The sequence below is a fragment of the Phacochoerus africanus genome, chromosome 12 (genome assembly GCF_016906955.1).
Source record: "Phacochoerus africanus isolate WHEZ1 chromosome 12, ROS_Pafr_v1, whole genome shotgun sequence".
Classification (NCBI taxonomy): domain Eukaryota; kingdom Metazoa; phylum Chordata; class Mammalia; order Artiodactyla; family Suidae; genus Phacochoerus; species Phacochoerus africanus.
This window is the reverse complement of record NC_062555.1, coordinates 34,697,567-34,717,284: the sequence shown is the minus strand read 5'-3', so window position 1 is coordinate 34,717,284 and position 19,718 is coordinate 34,697,567. Positions and strand designations below refer to the sequence as shown.

General features: G+C 40.2%; 1 protein-coding gene across 3 annotated transcripts in view; it reads left to right on the top strand.

Moving 5' to 3' along the window:
• Positions 1-527: 527 nt before the first annotated feature.
• The window catches only part of NAA35 (N-alpha-acetyltransferase 35, NatC auxiliary subunit), a 101,523-nt gene continuing 82,332 nt past the window's right edge, over positions 528-19,718 (top strand). Inside the window, exons 1-3 of one of the 3 annotated variants that reach the window (XM_047754798.1) lie at positions 528-643; positions 1,476-1,604; positions 15,015-15,048. In XM_047754798.1, coding sequence (XP_047610754.1) covers positions 1,481-1,604; positions 15,015-15,048 — 158 coding nt within the window. In that variant the 5' untranslated portion in view covers positions 528-643; positions 1,476-1,480. Of the gene's footprint in view, positions 779-1,475; positions 1,605-15,014; positions 15,049-19,718 lie in introns of all 3 variants that reach the window. The other 2 variants (XM_047754797.1, XM_047754796.1) reach the window with 2 other exon arrangements.

The window sequence follows — 19,718 nt, the reverse complement described above, 5'->3', positions numbered from 1 at the left end:
ATTTTAGGAAAGCTCTAAACCATGTAAAGGGTCTAAAAGAAAATGACTTGATTCTGCTGATATTTTGTTTCCATTCTTCCTCATGAACTCCCCAGATTCTCTAGGAACCATAAATCAAGTGTCAGGCAAAACCAACTCGACGGAGCTTTCAGAGCTGGGCTCTTCATTCACAGCCCCAACATCAAGGGTCCACACCTACTTCCACTCCTTCCTCCTGATTCTCTTCACCTTTCTAAGAATTTCCCAGGGAGCTGCGCGGGACGAGGCGGGGCGGGCTCTGGGTCCCCAGGCTCCGCCCCTTACTGGGACCCACCCACTAACCCGGTCGCTGCCCAAGGCTGGAGGAGGAAGATAGCTTCCGGTCTTGCGATTGCCTCTAATCTCGCGAGAAGAGAAGATGGCCTCCAACGGCCGAATGACGGCAGTGGCTAGGAAGGGGGTGTGGCCGGGAGCTCGAAGTCCCCTGGCGTGAGGGAGAGGAGGCGGGGTCGCGCGCACCGGGCGTACGCATGCGCGCACGCGGATGGTCGGGCTGGGCTGAGAGGGGAGGGGGCGGCGGCGGCGGCGGCGGCGGCAGTAGCCGAGGCGGCGTCTTTATTTCCGCGGTTCGGACTGCGTGGCGGCGCGAGTGGCCACGGGAGAAGTAGGTAGGGACCACCGTGCGGAGCCCTTGAGACTTCCTCCTACCCGTGTCCGAAAGCCGCAGCCCCTCGCGCGTGTGGCAGACCCGGGGGACTCCAGGTCACCCTGCGGCCCCGGCCCTCCCGCCGCGCTTCAGGTAGGAGCTGCGGGCTCCCCAGTGTCCGCCGAGGGCCCGGCCTTACACAGTGTTACCGGGGCGACGACCTGGCACCGGGCATGCCCGTCCTCCCGCGCGACGGCAGCTCTGTCCTTGCTTCCGTGCCTTTGGGACCGGGCCGGGCTGACCCGGGTGAGACGGGTCCCCGCTTCAGGTGCACCTCCGTCCTGAGCCCGATGTCTGGGACCCCGTGGTGCGCTCCCTTGTGCGGTGCCCCCCGGACAGGCCATGCTGGGGTCCTGCTGGGCGGAGAGAGGTTGATCCAGCAAGCTCCGGTAGGGGAGGGACTCCCTTGACTTGAGTGGTTGCCGCATGGGGTCTTGGGCTGCGAGAGGGGACCTTGAAGAGTGCCTTGGTTATTTGTGGCCAGCGTTGAAAGTTGGAAACAGTGGAGTTGGTTCTCTTTGGGCCAGTGCTGGGATGGTTTGTGATTTTTCTTATGAAATAGGCAAACTTGTTTATGAGCCCTCGTAGATGGTGGACCAGTAGTGTTAATTAACGTGAAATTTAATTGCATTAAGGTAATTTTTTACAGTACCGTCCACAAACTCAAAAAAGCTCTGCCCAGACAGTTTAGTAAGACTTTCATCCAGTACTTAAACAGACACACATGGTTTGCCAGTACCCTTGTCCTGAAAGCTACATCCTCTCTTTTACACCAGTATTAATTTTATAGGCATAATGGTTATGAAAGCTTCTGTAGAAGATGATGATTCAGGATGGGAGCTCAGTACACCAGAAAAGATGGAAAAAAGCAATACGAACTGGGTGGACATAACCCAAGATTTTGAAGAAGCTTGTCGAGGTGAGTTTGAAGTTTTGAAATAGAAGTTCAAAATTTGAGAAAGGGTGCAATGAAATATGGATTGTGATTTCTAAACTGTCGCAGTAAATGAAAAAGAAAATCAACAGGTAAGTGCGGTTTATTGAGCTTGTTAACCACACTTACTCATTCTCTATTTTCTGATTTTTAACTTTTGTTTGAAGCCAGTTTATATATATCATGAAATACAGACATTGAGGCAGTTTCTTCTGTTAACATGTTCTAACTTTAGTAAGTTTGAGAGTACATAGCAATAATTTCAAACTGCAGAAATAGGAATTCTGTTGCCCCAAAGACAATAGTGTTTGTGTATATTTGAGGTTTGAAAATGGTCACATCACATCATTTCCCAGCTTAAGAGCTTCCTGCTGTATGTAGAATAAAATTTAAACTTCTTCCTTGTGGCCAATATGATCTGGTGCCTGCCTACAGCTCAGACTGTTTTTTGTACCACTGCTCCACTGGGCTCATTACGTTGGTCCCAAGATCCTTAATAAACACATCAGGGTCGGTTCCCCAGGTGTTCACATCACAGGCTTCTTGACCACTTAAATGTTAGCTTCACAGTGAGATTTTCAGAAAACAACCAATCAAAGTAGATTCATGGACTGCACCTGCGGCACGTGGCAGTGCCCAGGCTGGGGGTCGAATCAAGAGCTACAGCTGCTGGCCTACGCCAGATCTGAGCCACGTCTGCAACCTATAGCACAGCTCACTGAGCGGGGCCAGGAATCAGACTGACGTCCTCATGGATACTAGTCGGGTTCATAAGCTGCTGAGCCACAATGGGAACTCCCTCATTCTTTTTTATTCAACGCCACCTCAGTTGAATCACCCTGTTTTATTTTCTTCATAGCACTTATCCACTGTTGGAAACCATTTTCAACTATTGTTTATTGTCACCTTTACCCACTGAAATATGAGCTCTGTGAATGCAGAGATCCTGTCAATAATCCTGGTGCATAGCACATTGCCTGGCACATAGTCAAGTTCAAATGCTTGGGCATAAATGATTGGCGAAGTGAGCATGTTTGTTGTTTGAGGGGAAAGAGTCTCAGCAAGAATAAAGATAAAGATAAGAGAAAGGAACAAATGATAGAGTGAGGGCTGGAACTTTAAGAGAGGATGGGATCAGGAACAAGGTAGAGAAATTAACCTGAGGGAAAAAAATCGGAACATACTGAGGGGGAACGGAGGTTAGGATGGTGATGATACAGGTATATTTCTAAGTGGGTAAGGAGGAAGGGTGGAGGGACTCATACCTTGATGGCTTCTGTTAGTGAACAAGAGGATTAGACTTTTTGTGATGGTGGAGTGTGTTTAGAATAGTGCTCTTAAGGAGAGGAATAAAGACTTAGAGCAGCTGCAGGTGGAAAGGGAGCCAGCTGAGTATACGCAGAGTGATAAATCATGTGCTCACCCTTCCACTGTTTTGAAATACGTGTCCAGTTAAAGGATGCCTGAGTGAGACAGTGGAAAAAACATTAGACTGGGAGTTGGGTGACTGCCCACGTATGTCTGTCTGAAGGAGTGAGAAAGAAGTGAAAGTTAGTGTTCTTAAACTGTTAAGTGGAGCACACCTGTCATCTTGCACTGATTTTAAATGATCAGTATTAGAGGGCTGTCAGTATAAACCTGAATGGGAAAAGTTTTATGAAGTATTTATGGCTTGAGTTGGGCCTTACAGGAGTGGTCAAGTTTCTATTCAGTGAATGTGAGGAAATTACTCTAAACTGAGATGAACCATTAGAGCAAAAGTTCAGTGAGACCTTATTTTGAGGAGCAGTGAGTAATTCTGCTTCTTCATGGAAGGGACCTTGAGTAGGAAATATGGTTTAATACCTGCTTTAGTGTGGATTGAGAGTGGCATCTTTGGTTGCCAGTATCAAACCCATCCTATTAATTCTTCCATAATTAACTCTTGCACTGTCTCAAGTGGCTCAGACATGAGATGTAGTCCTAGAAACTAAAAATCGAGAATTTTCCACTTTACGGATGGTTTTAGGACTAAAGGCTCTTGGTTTTGAGTCTATAGTATTAATAATTTGTTTTCCCTTTTTGAAATGATCAGATTCATAGTCTTCTTGTTTGTAGTTTAGATTTCTATTCTAATAACTTTCTGAAAATTAAAATACAGGTATCATTACATCTTTTTCTTCTCTGTCACAGTGATTTCTCATTAGTAACAGTGTGATGGCATTTGACTAGGCTTTGGTGATTTTAACCTGCATACTGATGGCAGTGTCTTTCATGCATATTTCTACTTGTTCTTTTGGTGGCGCTTCCAAATCCTCTGGGTCAAATTTTAACTCATCATTTCTTTCTTTTTAATCAGATGGCACATACTCCCTCCACATTTCCTATAGCTGAAATTGAGACTTTTGTTTTTCTTTTTTCTTTCCCAAATTATTTTGAATATATAGTGCTGTCACTATTATTTTACCTGATAGATATCACTTATCTAAATTACACCTCTGAGCTTTGCTTCCCTGGGAAACCTTGCTGAATTCAAACCATCTTATTTTGTTACCTGTTAATCCTCTGCTCTTTATATTCCATTTGGTTGTCTATATTTAGGCAGTTTCTGAATCACAAACTCTGAACTAAGAAACTTCACTTAAACGTAAATCAAAAGATACACTGCTGCTGCTTCTTTTGCCTGCTAGATTCCCTTCTTCCTCATGCACTCTGAATAGCCAACAGCCTCTCCTAGGACGATGACACCATCAGATATCTGGAGCCCAGAGGTAATACAAGGTCAGCTGTCATTACTTGCGTTCTTTTTAAGCTGTAGTTTAGGAGGACATGGCCCATCCTCTCATCCTGTTTTCTTCTCTCTTTGATGGCTAAGTCCGTTCATCCTCAGTCTTGCCCAGTACTTTCAGAAAACTTCTCTTGCTTTATTTAAGATGCTTAAGTCTCTTATTTCCCTTCTTTTCTATTCTGTCTTCTCTTACCTAGAACAATATATTAGTTTTTAAGACTAAATGAATATTCTAAAGCCCTTTATCTTCACACCAGAGAATATCTGGATCGTGGGCTTGAGAAGTTTGAGAACCACTTTATCACGTTAAATGCTATCATTGTGGGGTTTTGCCTGGAACCAGCATAATTATAAACGCAAACTTGAGCACTGAAACTGTAGTTTAGTCTGGAATATGTTTCTGAAATCTTTTAAAAAGATTATCATTGAACCAATTACATATAATTTAATAATAATTACAGAAGAAATACAGATTCTAGATAAAACTTTAGTGGACTTTAATCCCACCCCCCTCAATTCATGAGCCCCGGTTTGAGAATCCCTCTAGGTGTTTATTGTTTGTTACCATTTTATTCTAAGAGGAAAAAGATGGACAGAAATTGTCCTGCTATAAAAAGTTTTTTGAGTGATTTTGGTTTTGGAAATGAAAATTATGTTTTTCCTGTTTAATATTATCAAGAGTATTTTTAATGGTGGGGCATGAGTGGAGTTGGGAGGACTGATAATTGTGGATCACTCTTTTTCTCCACCAGGGGTGATTTTGCCCCTCAAGGGACATTTGCCAGTGTCTTGAGACATGTTTGGTTGTTGCAGTTGGGGGTCAGGGATTTGTTCCTGGTGCTTGGTAGGTACACATCAAGAATGCTGGTAATCATTCCATGCGCGGGATAGCCACCACGAAAAATAATTTTTCTGCCCCAAATACTAGTACTGCTACTTAGATCACTACATTTAGATTACTTTCAAGAATGTTCAGCTATCGTTTAAACTTTCTGACTTTGGATTTTTACAGAAGGGCCATGTGAGTATTGAATATCATAACACCTCTAACAACTAGCATTAAAGCAAGCAGTAAGAAGGGAATGGGGCCTTCCTTGCTCTTTTCGAGGGCTCATCTGCATTGTTAAGTGCATCTTACCAGGTGTCCCGTTTAATTTTGTATTGTGTATGTTAGGAGCTTTGGTCAGTAGAAAAAGGTATCCTCTGGTGGCACAGTGGGTTAAGGATTTGGCATTGTCACTGCTGTGGCTTGGGTTGCTGCAGGAAGGCGGGTTTGATCATTGGCTTGGGAACTTCCACATGCCACAAGCAAAAAGAGGGGGGGAAAAGAAAGGAAAACCTGAGCATCATTTTTAAAAAAAAAAAAAGAAGAAGAAAAAGTGTCCTCAGAAGTCACCACTTTTCCAGTTATCGGGTTATTTTAGTAATCATGATTCTAGATAGCATCCTTTTATTGCTATTTCTTGATTCCCCCCACTCACATTTGGACATTGTCTGTGGACTTCCCCCATATGGGAAGTTACAGCTATGTAATATTACTCACAGCTGAGCCAAAGAGTAAAACTGTTGTTGCTTTTCCCTTCTTTTACAGTTGTGTTCTACACAAAAAATTCTTAAAGACTATGTACTTACTATTAATTCTACCTTACACCCTTCATCAGTCTAAATCTTAAGATTTTAAGATACATCAGATATCCCGTTGTTTTTATCTTCATAAGGAAATTTCTTCTCAAGTCTCTTACTTTGCTTCAGTCTGGACTTCTTGGAGATCTTCCTTCATCCTCAGCCTGGGGTTTCCTACTTTTCTGCTTTGCTTCGATTGGGCATTTATTATTTTCCTGAGTAAAGTGCACAGGAGATGCACATTTTAGAGTTTCCAGATGTCTGACAGTGTCTTTATTCTGTCCTCCCACTTTATTGGTAATACATCTGGGTAATAATTTTGAGGACATTGCTCAAATGTCTGATGACATTCTGATTACTGAGCTTTCACGTGTAACTTTTTAGGATCTTCTCTTTGTTCCCCATGTCTAGAACTTTCACAGTGGTTTGCTTTGTTGATGACCCTGGATCCCTTTCACTTTAATCTTTCAGTGCTGGGGGAGCTTTCTTGAATTACTCTATTTACTCCTTGTTTTTTCTGTATGCACATTGTGGAGTGTTTGCTTTCTGGATATTGAAACTTCTAGGCTGATCCTCTTTTTTCTTCTTCTTCTTTTTTTTTTTTTCCTTATCCTTTCCTACCTATTTTCCATCTCTTTGTCATCATCCTTAATGCTGTGGACTGAATGTTGTGTCCCCCCCAAATCATGGATTGAAACCTAATGCCCAGTGTGATAGTGTTAAGAAATGGGACCTTTGGGGAATGCTTTAGCTCATCAAAGTGGAGCCCACATGATTAGGGTTGGTACTCCTATGAAAGAGACCCTCAGAGCCTCCCTAGTCTCTTCTGCCAAGTGGGGTTATAGCAAAAAATGGCTGTCTTAGGAAGTAGGCCCTCCCCATGCACGGAATCTGTTGGCACCTTGATCTTGGGGTTTCCAGCCTCCAGAACTGTGAGAAATAAATGTGTGCTGTTCATAGGACTCTCAACTTCCATTTTTTTCTGCTATAATGTTTTTAGTTTCTAAGATTTTTTTTTTCTTTTTTTGTCTTTTTGCCATTTCTAGGGCTGCTCCCATGGCATATGGAGGTTCCCAGGCTAGGGGTCCAATCGGAGCTGTAACCGCTGGCCTATGCCAGAGCCACAACAACATGGGATCCGAGCCGCGTCTTTGACCTACACCACAGCTCACGGCAACAGCGGATCCTTAACCCACTGAGCAAGGCCAGGGATTGAACCTGCAACCTCATGGTTCCTAGTCAGATTCTTTAACCACTGAGCCACGATGGGAACTCCCTTAATTTCTAAGATTTTTTTTTCCCTCTGAATATTTCTTCCTTTTTTTTTTTTTTTAATGAAAGTGTTCTGTTTTTGTTTCAGGGTTGCCCTGTTTTATCTCTCTAAGGATAATAATAGTTCTTTTGAAATTTTGTTACCCAGCATAGTGTCTTTCCTCCAGTTTGCCTTATTAAGTTTGTTTCCTTTGGTTTCTACCTTTCATATTAAGGGATTACTTCAGATATCTAAGAATCCTTTGTTGCCTGTCTGAGGGTGGAAGCTCTGAATTTTTTTTTTTCATTTTTTAAAGTTTTATTATAGTTGATTTACAGTGTTGTCTTATACAACAAAGTGATTCAGTTATACATACATCTTCAAATTCTTTTCCCATATAATTATCACAGAATATTGGGTAAAGTTCACTGTGCTATACAGCAGGTCCCTGTTGACCGTCTTTTCCATATACAGAAGTATGCATATGCCAGTCCCAAACCCTGAATCCATCCCTCCCTCCAACCTGTTCCATTTGGTAACCATAGCTTTTTTTTTTTTTTTCTTTTCTTTTTAGGGCTGCACCTGTAGCATATGGTGGTTCCTAGGCTAGGGGTTGAATTGGAGCTGCAGCTGTTGGCCCACACCACAGCCATGCAATATCTGAGCCGTGTCTGCGACCTACACCACAGCTCACAGCAATGCCGAATCCTTAACCTGCTGAGCAAGGCCAGGGATCGAACCTTCATCCTCATGGATGCTAGTCAGATTCGTTAGCTACTGAGCCACAACGGGAACTCCTGGTGACCATACAGTTGTTTTCGAGGTCTGTGAATCTCTTTCTGTTTTGTAAATAAGTTCATTTATATCTTTTTCTTTCTTTTCTTTTCTTTTTTTAGATTCCACATTTAAATGATATCACATGTTTGTCTTTCTTTGACTGAAATCACTTCAGTATGGTGATCTGTGGGTCCATCCATGCTGCTGCAAACAGCATTATTTCATTCTTTTTATGGCTGAATAATATTCCATTGTATCCATTCCATTCTTTATCCATTCCTCTGTCAATAGACATTTCGGTTACTTCCGTGTCTGGGCTGTTAAATAGTGCTCCAATGAACATGTATCTTTTCGAATTACGGTTTTTCTCTGGGTATATGCCCAGGAGTTGGATTGCTGGATCATATGGTAGTTCTATTTTTGTTTTTTTTGAGGAACCTCCATGCTGTTTTCCCTAGTGGTCGTACCAACTTAATATTCCTACTGATGGTGTAAGAGTGTTCCTTTGTCTCTGCACCCCTCCAGCATTTATTGTTTGTAAATTTTTTTTGTGATGGCCATTCTGACTGGTGTGAGATGATACCTCACTGTAGTTTTGATTTTCATTTCTCTAATAATTAGTGAAGTTGAGCATCTTTTCATGTGTTTTTTGGCTTCTTTGGATAAATATCTATTTAGATCTTTTGCCCATTTTTTGATTGGGTTGTTTGGTTTTTGTTTTGTTTTTTTTTTGTCTTTTGGCCATTTTCTTGGGCTGCTCGCATGGCATATGGAGGTTCCCAGGCTAGGGGTCCAATCGGAGCCGTAGCCACTGGCCTACACCAGAGCCACAGCAGCGGGAGATCCAAGGCTCATCTGTGACCCACACCACAGCTCACGGCAACACCGGATCCCCAACCCACTGAGCAAGGCCAGGGATCAAACCCGCAATTTCATGGTTCCTAGTCGGATTCGTCAACCAGTGAGCCACGACAGGAACTCCTGTTTTTTTTTTATGTTGAGCTATATGAGTTCTTTGTATATTTTGGAGATTAATCCTTTGTTGGTTGCTTCATTTGCAAATATTTTCTCCCATTCTGTGGGTTGTCTTTTCATTTTGTTAATGGTTTCCTTTGCTGTACAAAAGCTTTTAGGCTTAATTAGGTCCTATTTGTTTATTTTCTGTATTTATTTTCCTTACTCTAGGAGGTGGATCTGAAAAGATAACTGCTGCAATTTATGTCAAGGAGTATCCTATGTTTTCCTTTAACAGTTTTATGGTATCTGGTCTTATATTTAGGTCTTTAATCCATTTTGAGTTATTTTTGTGTATGGTGTTAGAGAGTGTTCTAATTTCATTCTTTTATATGTAGCTGTCCAGTTTTCCCAGCACCACGTATTGAAGAGAATGTCTTTCCTCCTCTGTATATCCTTGCCTCCTTTGTTGTAGATGAGTTGACTGTAGGTGCATTTATTTCTGGGCCTTCTATGCTGTTCCATTGATTTATATTTCTGCTTTTTTGTGTCTGCCCGTACCATACTATTTTGATGACTAGCTTTGTAGTATAGTCTGAAGTCAGGCAGCCTGATTCCTCTAGCTCTGTTTTTCTTTTTCAGGATTTGGAAGCTCTGAATTTTCAAGCAGGACTTCTCTGCTCTGAATGTCAGTGTCAGGCCATCTGACTTGGCCTTTGTGTTGGAGAACCTTTGCTGTCAGTTATTTAGCTCCTTCCTCTTGGAAAGATTGTATTCTGTAGAGAATATTTGTCTAATCTTCTGCTTGAGATTGAGGATTTGGCTGTGTGCCTATGCTTTACCAGTTAACTGGGGGAACAGGGCTGGAATTTTCATATATTCACTTACGGCCCTCTCTTTCCATTACTGAATCTTAGCCTTCAAATAAGCTATCCCTGAAGATTGTTTTGTTTACTCTCTTCAAAGAAAGTCTTCAGTTTTATCCAGGATGAGGGAGGGGTAGTTGTCCTTCTCTGTACATTAGGCCCGGGCTCTGGGCTGTCTTATGGCTCAATCCAACATCTTTATCCACACTTTCGGTGGTTAAGCGGTAAATCACATTGGATTTGGCTTTCTCCACTGCTGGTTTTATTTTTCTTGAGTATGCTAAGAAACTACTTGTCTTTCTGTTTCCAAGTTTCCTTAATTTTGTAGTAGTATTTCTGCACCTGTTCTTTTCCTCTTCCTTTAGATCCATAGCTTTCTTTTTAAAAAAGAAAAAATTTCCTTTAATAGTTTAAATAAGATATCAGGAGAGAATTAAAGGTTGTTGAAGAAGTTCCCTTGCAGTGTAGCAGGTTAAGATCCTGTGTTGCTTCAGCTGAAGCTTAGGTAGCAACTGGGGCACAAGTTTGATCCCTGGCCTGGGAATTTCCACATGCCACAGGTGTAGCCAAAAAAAAAAAAAAAAAAAGGTAGTTGTGTGTCTTCAATTGGCCACCTTTACACAGGGTTTGACTTAAACTTATCGATTTAAATATCACTCTACAATGGTATTGCATTTCAGCTATATGGTAGCGTTAGTAGGGCTCTCATAGGGACCCCAGCAGAGAACTTAAGCATCATTTATGATGTTATATGTAAAATTCTATTCAAAGATCTGTAATACCAGTTTACAAATGATCTTATAAGATAGCAAAATGTACTTTTATTGTCAAATAGTTGCATGTTTTTCTCATCCTTTTGAATTACTTTTCTTCAGGAGAATCATCATAGGCTTCAGATGCGTAGCACTGCTGCATATCCAATTTCTAGCCAGAAGTTATGGTTCAGTGTTCATTTCCAAGGCAAAAGGAAGGATGTCCTCAGATGTCATGAAATTTTCTGTTCCACAAAATTAAGTTAAATTTTCTCACAGCAGATGCATTTTTGCATTATGAGAGTAAGGATAGAATAAAAAAGCAATTTATTATTTAAAAAAAAATGGAAATCATCAACTTTTCCTGGTATCTAATTTTTTCCTTTGCTCTGAGTGGACTAAGCTGTATGTATGCTTTGTACCTACTTAAGGCTTTAACTTAAGAATTAAAGTAACTTTGTTTTTATCATTGTGTTAAGATAGTTCAGTGGTTTGGTGTAGTCTGTGATTCCTAGGATCTCCAATACCATTTTGTGAAGTATACAAGGTCAAAGCTATTTTCATGGTACTAATAAGACATTACTTTGTTTTTTTGACTTTTTTATTAGTGTAGAGTGGAATTTTTCAGAGACTACATGATGTTTGATGACATCATTGCTGTGACTGCTAATTATAAATGTAAAACATCCTGCTCATTAAATTTGGGGGGAAATGCTGCCCAGTTGGATAAGACTCAAATTACTCATGTGTATAGCGCTCTATGAGGTCATGATTCTCTGTCCCTTTACTGATCATGCAATGAGTGTGCTTGTCCTCTGCTTAAAGATTTTAAAGTTTACTGCCTATAATTTACTAGTGAGTGATCTTATTACCGAGTTCTCAGGAATTCTACAGAGTCATCTACTACAACCTTTCATTTTACAGATGAGGAAATCAGGGCCCAGAGTGATGGACTTGCTTCTTCGTCTGTGGGGTGTTTTTATTTTTAAGTTCAATGAAGCTATTTGGTATCAATTTACCCTAAGTATATGATAAATTATTACAGCAGTTCTCAAATTTTTTGTCTCAGGACCCCATTATACTCTTACAAATATGCTCTTTTTCTTTTAAAAAGTATGTGTGTGTTATGTGTTTGTGTGTTATATGTATATTGAAATTTATTGTATTAGAACTTAAACAAATTTTTAAAATACTTATTCATTTGAAAATAACTCATTGCATGTTAACATTTTTAAAATTAAAATTATGCTTCCTAGGACAAAAAAGAACTTTGAACAATAGCGTTGTTTTATACTTTTGAAAGTCTCTTTAATGTTAGCATATAATGGAGGGTACCTGAGTTCTGTATCTGCTTCTGTATTCAGTCTGTTGCTATGTATTGTTTTGGTAGAAGTATGTGAAGTAAATCTGGCCTCACCAAATACGTAGTTAAAAGATAGAGCCACCTTGGAATTCCTGTTGTGGCTCAGCAGTTAACGAATCTGACCACCATGAGGACGTAGGTTTGATCTCTGGCCTTGCTTAGTGGGTTAAGGATCCAGCGTTGCTGTGAGTTGTGGTGTAGGTTGCAGGTGCGGCTTGGATCTGGTGTTGCTGTGGCGTAGGCTGGTGGCTACAGCTTTGCTTCAGCCCCTAGCCTGGGAACTTCCATATGCTGCATGTGCAGCCCTAAAAAGCAAAAAAAGAGAGAGAGAGAGGAACCTTTTCAGATAATTGTGGATATTCTTTGTTACTACAAACTTGACAGTTGGTAGTTTCTTGAAGATTATTTTGCAGTGTGGAATCTGAAAATATATCAGTGCACTTTTCATGCTTTGTTATAGTAAAATATATTGGTCTGTCTGGAACTTTGAATGGGTCTTTTTCCATGCCTAATTTTATAGTATATTACCATTCACAAAATATTGCTTCAGTGAGTTAAGCCCATCTTCCAAATGTTCACATGTGTTATTTTACAGTATTAAAAAGTACATTTTTGGTGGGTTCCTGTTGTGGTCAGCATAACAAACCTGACTAGTATCCTTGAGGATGAAGGTTCAATGCCTGGCCTCGCTCAGTGGTTTAAGAATCTGGCATTGCCGTGAGCTGTCATGCAGGTGGCAGATGCAGCTTGGATCTGGCATTGCTGTGGCTGTGACATAGGTCGGTGGCTACAGCTCTGATACTTCCCTTAGCCTGGGAAGTTCCGTGTGCCACGGGTGGGGCCCTAAAAAGACAAAAAAATAAATAAATAAATTTGTTAATATTACCACCAATATCATCAGGAAAGCCTTTTTTAAGTATTGGAAAACTCTCAGTGGCAGATACATGTTTTCCAAAATTCTGTTTGTTTTTTGTTTTTTGTTTTTTTTTTTCCTTGAAAGCTCAAATTTTATCCTGGGCAGTAAACATGTCAGCTATTAAAGCAATGAACTCATTTGTTTTCAAGAAAATGCCATATTCTCAAGTCTGAATAACTATAATGTGTCAGTTATTCTTTCAAGTAAAAATGGTGTTTAGTGATAATTGTGGAAGAGCTTTTCCTGGAGACATCCTCTTACTTTGGTATGCAATGGGAGTGTTTATGTATATACTTCCCATTTGTCAAATAGAATATTAAAAAATATGTACTCAAAGATTGAAATTTCTTTAGGCAAATCAAGGCCATCACTAGGATGAAGTAAGTGAAGCACAAGGGTACACAGTGTAAGAAGATAATACCTGAAAGTGCCTCCTTAAAATTTGCATCCTACGTGCCTTACTTTTTAAATTTTTTGAAATTTTTTGTCTTTGTAGGGCCACACCCTTGGTATATGGAGGTTCCCAGGCTTGGGGTCTAATCTGAGCTGTAGCTGCCAGCCTACACAACACCAGATCCAAGCCACATCTTTGACCTACACCACAGCTCATGGCAACGCCAGATCCTTAACCTGCTGAGCAAGGCCAGGGATCGAACCTCTGTCCTCAATGAATGCTAGTCAGATTTGTTTCCGCTGAGCCACAATGAGAGCTCCTGTGTGCCTTACTTGCACTTTGGTCCTGGACCTGAGATTAATAATTTTTATTGCTCCATCAGGGAATTCTTAAGTGAAAGTACCTGAAAGTAAAGGATACACTGTTTAGCTTGGGACCATTATCTGGATTTGTGCTGAAGCTCTTTACACCATTGCTTTTGCATCATCTCTGTAAATGTCAGCACAGTGAAAACAACAAAGACTGTTTTAGTATTATTACCAAAATAATTTTAACATCACAGACTCCTGGTTTCCCAAGCCATCTTTGATAACTGCTGTGTGTTTTATTCTGCTTTATTACAATATTTTGATAAATGTTTTTCATTAATTTATCTGTTTTGGTACATGAAATTTTTAAAAAGGAATGTTGTTTAACTTATTAGCTAGGGGGATTAGTAAAATTCTGAAAAATGCTTTTTACCTCCCACAGGATTCGACCATCAGTATTTTAAAATGATACAATAGTGGTTCCCACCTTCCTTGCACACTGAAGTCACCTGGAGTGCTTTAAAAATCACTGTATAGATCCCACTCCCAGAATTTAATTGGTTTGGGGTGCTATTTGGACATTGCAATTTTCAAAAACACCCCAGTTGATACTGATATACAGCCAAGGTTGAGAACTACTGCTTTATAAAGGGTGAACACTCTTTTGATCAGCTGTTTACTCAAGTGCTATCTACATTATTTAAATGAAATGTAATTAAAAATGATTTCTGACACTGTCTCTGGGACAAAAAGAGATTAGATTATGATGTCGAGTGGTTTAAAAACAATTCGATAAGTCACATAGAGTCCTATGAAAAAGTTTATTGCTTTTAGGGGCACATATAAACACGGGTTTATTTTCTTTTGTTTTTTTGCTTCTTTTAATTTTTATTTTTTTATTTTTTGTCTTTTTGCTATTTCTTGGGCCACTCCCACAGCATATAGAGGTTCCCAGGCTAGGGGTCGAATCGGAGCTGCAGCCACCGGCCTACGCCAGAGCCACAGCAACGCGGGATCCGAGCCGCGTCTGCAACCTATACCACAGCTCACGGCAACGCTGGAACGTTAACCCACTGAGCAAGGGCAGGGACCGAACCCGCAACCTCATGGTTCCTAGTCGGATTCGTTAACCACTGCGCCACGACGGGAACTCCCTGCTTTTGTTTTTTTTAAGTGAGACTGATAAGTCTGATTGTATTATCATGGCCTAGGATGGGTCACTTTTTAATTCTATAGTTAGTATTTAAATATTCACTGTATGTAAGGCATTATACTAGTAATTGAGTAGAAACAATGGTCATTTCTTAGAAAATGAAGTTTAAAGGACTGCACCTGCATTTTTCAGGTGTTTCATTTTTTTCTTAGAATTAAAAATAAAACATAAATATGGTATTCAAAAGATTTTTCTCTTTGTTTCTTTTAGAGTTAAAGTTGGGAGAACTGCTTCATGATAAGCTGTAAGTATTTGTGTCCTTAAAATAATTTAGTGTAATATTTCCATCTATTTTGTCTCATGTGCAGTAGTATTCCTTGAAATCTGAATAACTTCACATTTCAGACCTGTAAGAATAACACTAGTTATATAGTTTTAACCTTGGTGAACTGTTTTGAGGCAGCTGACCTTAGTTTTGATAGAAGGTGGTTGTATCTAATGAAACTGTGATGTAATGATCCTTTTCTTGAGGGTAGATGTACAGGATATAGAATTTCTTAAAGAAAAGGTATTGCTTGTATGTCATATTTGATAGGATGGTTGATGACCAAGAGATAGGTGACTAAATGCCTGGATGAAAGAAGGTGGAGAATCCCTAGAAAGGTAAAGTGGAAGGAATTGCTGGATGATATTTATACTCCTGTAGAGAGCCTCTGTTCCCATACTGCTATGGCCAAACTCAATTTTCAAGGTTGAAAATATGAAATTTCAAATTATTAAGTGGACAAGATTAAACATTTGATCAGGGAAGTAGAACTTGAAATTTGGTTCTCAGACTTTAGTGACTTCAGAATCATCTAAAAGGATTTTTAAAAAACAGATTGCTGGGCCCTACCCCTAGAGTTAACCCTATTTAGTAGGTCTAGTGTTGAGATCATAGAAGTTGCATTTCTTTCTTTTTCTTTAGGGCCTGACCCGTGTGGCATATGGAATGGAGGGCCCCAGGCTAGAGGTCGAATCAGAGCTTTAGCCACTCGGCTGTGTCACAGCCACAGCAGTATGGGATCTTAGCCACATCTGCGACCACACACCACACCCTACAGCTCATGGCAACATCGGATCCTTAACCCACTGGGATAGGCCAGGGATGGAACCTGCATCCTCATGGATACTAGTCAAATTTGTTTCCACTGAGCCACAGTGGGAACTCCAGGAGTTGCATTTCTAACAAGTTCCCAGGTGGGGTTGATGCTGCCGATCTAGGGGCCACACTTTGAGAACCACTGTAGATCATCATTTTGATGCCACAGGCGATTATAAGAAGGATATAGTGAAATCAAGCCACAAGCTAAATGATACAGGAAAGAATGTGGCATGAGCAAGATTTGAGAGGGAACTGCTAGAAGGACATAGCTCTCTTCATTTCCCCAAGATTTTAGACACTGACCCCAGGGATCATGAGCAGCCTACCCTGGCTGTCTCTTAAAGTTGTATTCTTTTAATGTGCATCTTCTTTACCTATCATTTCTTTCTTTTTTTTTTTTTTTGTCTTTCTGCTATTTCTTGGGCCGCTCCCACGGCATATGGAGGTTCCCAGGCCAGGGGTCCAATTGGAGCTGTAGCCACCGGCCTACGCCAGAGCCACAGCAACGCGGGATCCGAGCCGCGTCTGCAACCTACACCACAGCTCACGGCAACGCCGGACCCTTAACCCCCTGAGCAAGGGCAGGGACCGAACCCACAACCTCATGGTTCCTAGTCGGATTCGTTAACCACTGCGCCACGACGGGAACTCCCTTTAGCTATCATTTCTTTTCCCCTTAGCATATATAGTCTTCTAGCCTACTGTGTCATGTACTTACTTTTATTGTCTGTTTCCTTCCACTAGAATGTAAGCCCATGAGGCAGGCAGATTTGTTTTGCTCCTCACTCATGTATCTCAAGTGCCTAGAACAGGGCCTAGCACACAGTAGGCACTCAGTATTTGTCAAATGAATAAAATAGCTAAGATTGTTATTATAATTTCTGTAGTAATTTTACCAAATAGACACATATCTCATTGATCTAGGGTTTTAATTGTGCCATTGTTAACTTTAATTGTTTTAACAAATTCAAGCATTAGAGATGAAACAAAACTTCCTATGACTCCATCACCCAGTCTCTGTTCTTTGCCCTGAGATAATCATTATTACACGTCATCAGATTGTTACATGTCCTAGACCTATTAAAAAATACACTTACATACGTGAATAAAATCTCTAAAACGAGTTAATTGTAAGTGAAAATATTCAGTCCAGTGTTGAACTAGTAGTATGTTGAACTACAAGGGGACTTGAGCACTTGCAGAGGTCCTTGGAACCAATCGCCTGTGGATAGCGTTGACTGTATATATTCTGCAAATTTCTTTCCCGTTCAGTGTGTTGTGGAGATCTTTCCATATTAGTGTGTAATAATAGCTCCACTTGTTCACTTTAACAGTTGCTTTTTATTTTATAAAATTACTGTATGGGGGAGTTCCCGTCATGGCGCAGTGGTTAACGAATCCGACTAGGAACTATGAGGTTACAGGTTCGATCCCTGCCCTTGCTCAGTGGGTTAACGATCCGGCGTTGCCGTGAGCTGTGGTGTAGGTTGCAGACGCGGCTCGGATCCCGTGTTGCTCTGGCTCTGGCGTAGGCCGGTGGCTACAGCTCCAATTCGACCCCTAGCCTGGGAACCTCCATGTGCCATGGGAGCAGCCCAAGAAATAGCAAAAAAAAAAAAGAAAAAAAAATTACTGTATGGAGTTCCTGTGTGGTTCAGCAAAAACGAATCTGACTAGCGTCCCTGAGGACGCAGGTTTGTTCCCTGGCCTCACTCAGTGGATTAAGGATCCTCCGTTGCCATGAGTTGTGTAGGTCGCAGACATGGCTTGAATCTGGTGTTGCTGTGGCTATGGTGTAGGCCGGTGGCTACAGCTCCGATTTGACCCCTAGTCTGGGAATCTCCATGTGCTGCAGGTTGGATCCTTAAAAAAAAAAAAAAAAAAAAAAAGGCAAAAACAAAACAATAAAATAAAGTGTGTCCTAATTTGTTCTACAGCATCTCTATGGATGGACATTCATATTGCAACATTTTCTGGTAACATGGGAGAATTGAAGAAATTTAATTTATACAAGCCTCTTTGTACATATACATGTGCAAATAGTTTTTGGGATAGAAGCCTAGAAATTAAGTGACTGGATCTTAATGGATTCAGCCAAATTTTCCTCACAAAAGTCTTTATCAGTGTGCTTTCACACTAGTCATGGTATGAGAGTATGCTAATTTTTTCTTCTTAATTTTCTTAATGCCCCAAAAAACGCTTCATCATTTTGTTTTGCATTACTTGATTACATTTGAATTTGAGTAGCTTTTAACTTTTTTTTTTTTAATCTTTTTATCGTTTTAGGGCTGCACCCTCAACATAAGGAAGTTCCCAGACCAGGGTCGAATCAGAGCTGTAAGTGCCGGCCTACACCACAGCAGTGCAGGATCTGAGCCGTGTCTGCAACCTAAACCACAGCTCAGGGCAGCACAGGTTCTTAACCCATTGAGCAAGGCAAGGGATCGAACCCACTTTCTCATAGATACTAGTTGGTTTCGTTACTGCTGTGCCACAATGGGAACTCCCAACATTTTTTTATTAATAATTTATATTTTTATCTTTTAATCATCCATTCGTGTCCTCTGCCTATTTTTCTTTGGATTGTTTGCCTTTTACCTATTTTTATGAGTGACATATTCAGGATATTAATGTTTCCAAAATTGCCTATATTAAAAATACTACCTCAGATAATTGTCACCATTTTAACTGACTGGTTTATTATCTTTGTGTATACATTTTTCATATTTTACACAGTTGGAGTTAATCAACTTTTTTCTTTGTAGCTTTGTGAATTATTGAAGGGTTTCTGTTTGTTTGCTTGTTTTAGATTTAGAACTTAAATCTGCCTAGGGTTTATTTTTTTTTAATTGTGTAAATCAAAGATTTTACTTTTTAAGGGTGGTTGGCCACTGTATCAATAGCATTTATTGACTAATCCACTTTTTCCACTGAGTTGAAATTCCACCTTTATCATTCTTAATTCCTATAAAACATGGGTTTGGGTCATTTTCTCTTGATCTGTGTGTGCTAGGATGTTTTTAATTATAATAGCATTATAGTATCTTTGATATTTGGTGAACCCCTCTTGTTTTATTGAAAAAATTATTTTCTATTTTTGCATATTTTCTCTTTTGGCTTGACAAGCTCTTTGAAAAATAACATTTGGGTTTTGATTTGCAGTGTTGCATCAGATTTATAAGAGAGTTGTCTTTTGCTCACATTGTCAGAATATCTTAAATTGAAGCATTAAGAAGTTTGAGGGATTTCAGGAAAAGTATCTCCTTAAAGCTCTTTTTGATGTCTTAACTGCTGCTTGTCTGAGAGAAATTATTTAGTATAACAAGGTAGATGTCTTTATTTTCCCAGTAACCTAATGGCTTAGACTAAGCAAAATAGGAAGTTAGTAGCTCAAAGACCAATCAAACTTTCTTTTAGGCTCTTCTTTTTTACTATCTCAATTAAAGTTACACTAACCAGTCAGTCCACACGACACAACCATCTGCTTTTGTGGCTGGTGAGCCACAAATACCACACCATCAGGATTTCTAGATGTGTTTTTCCTTACGTAATTGCCAAAACTTTGGGTATTATAGACTGTAATGTGCCAGATTTTTAGACTTTCACGATGTAAATAGATGGAAAAAAATATGAAAGTTACATTTGATAATGATTCCAAGCATAACTAGGAGTTAGAGAAAATTACTTAAAGACGGCAAAGTATAATCCACTGTAAATCAGTTAATCTTTTTTTCAAAAACTTCCAATATATAGGAGTTCCCGTGTGGTGCAGCAGAAAGACTAGGAATCATGAGGTTGCAGGTTCAATCCCTGGCCTTGACTAATTTTTA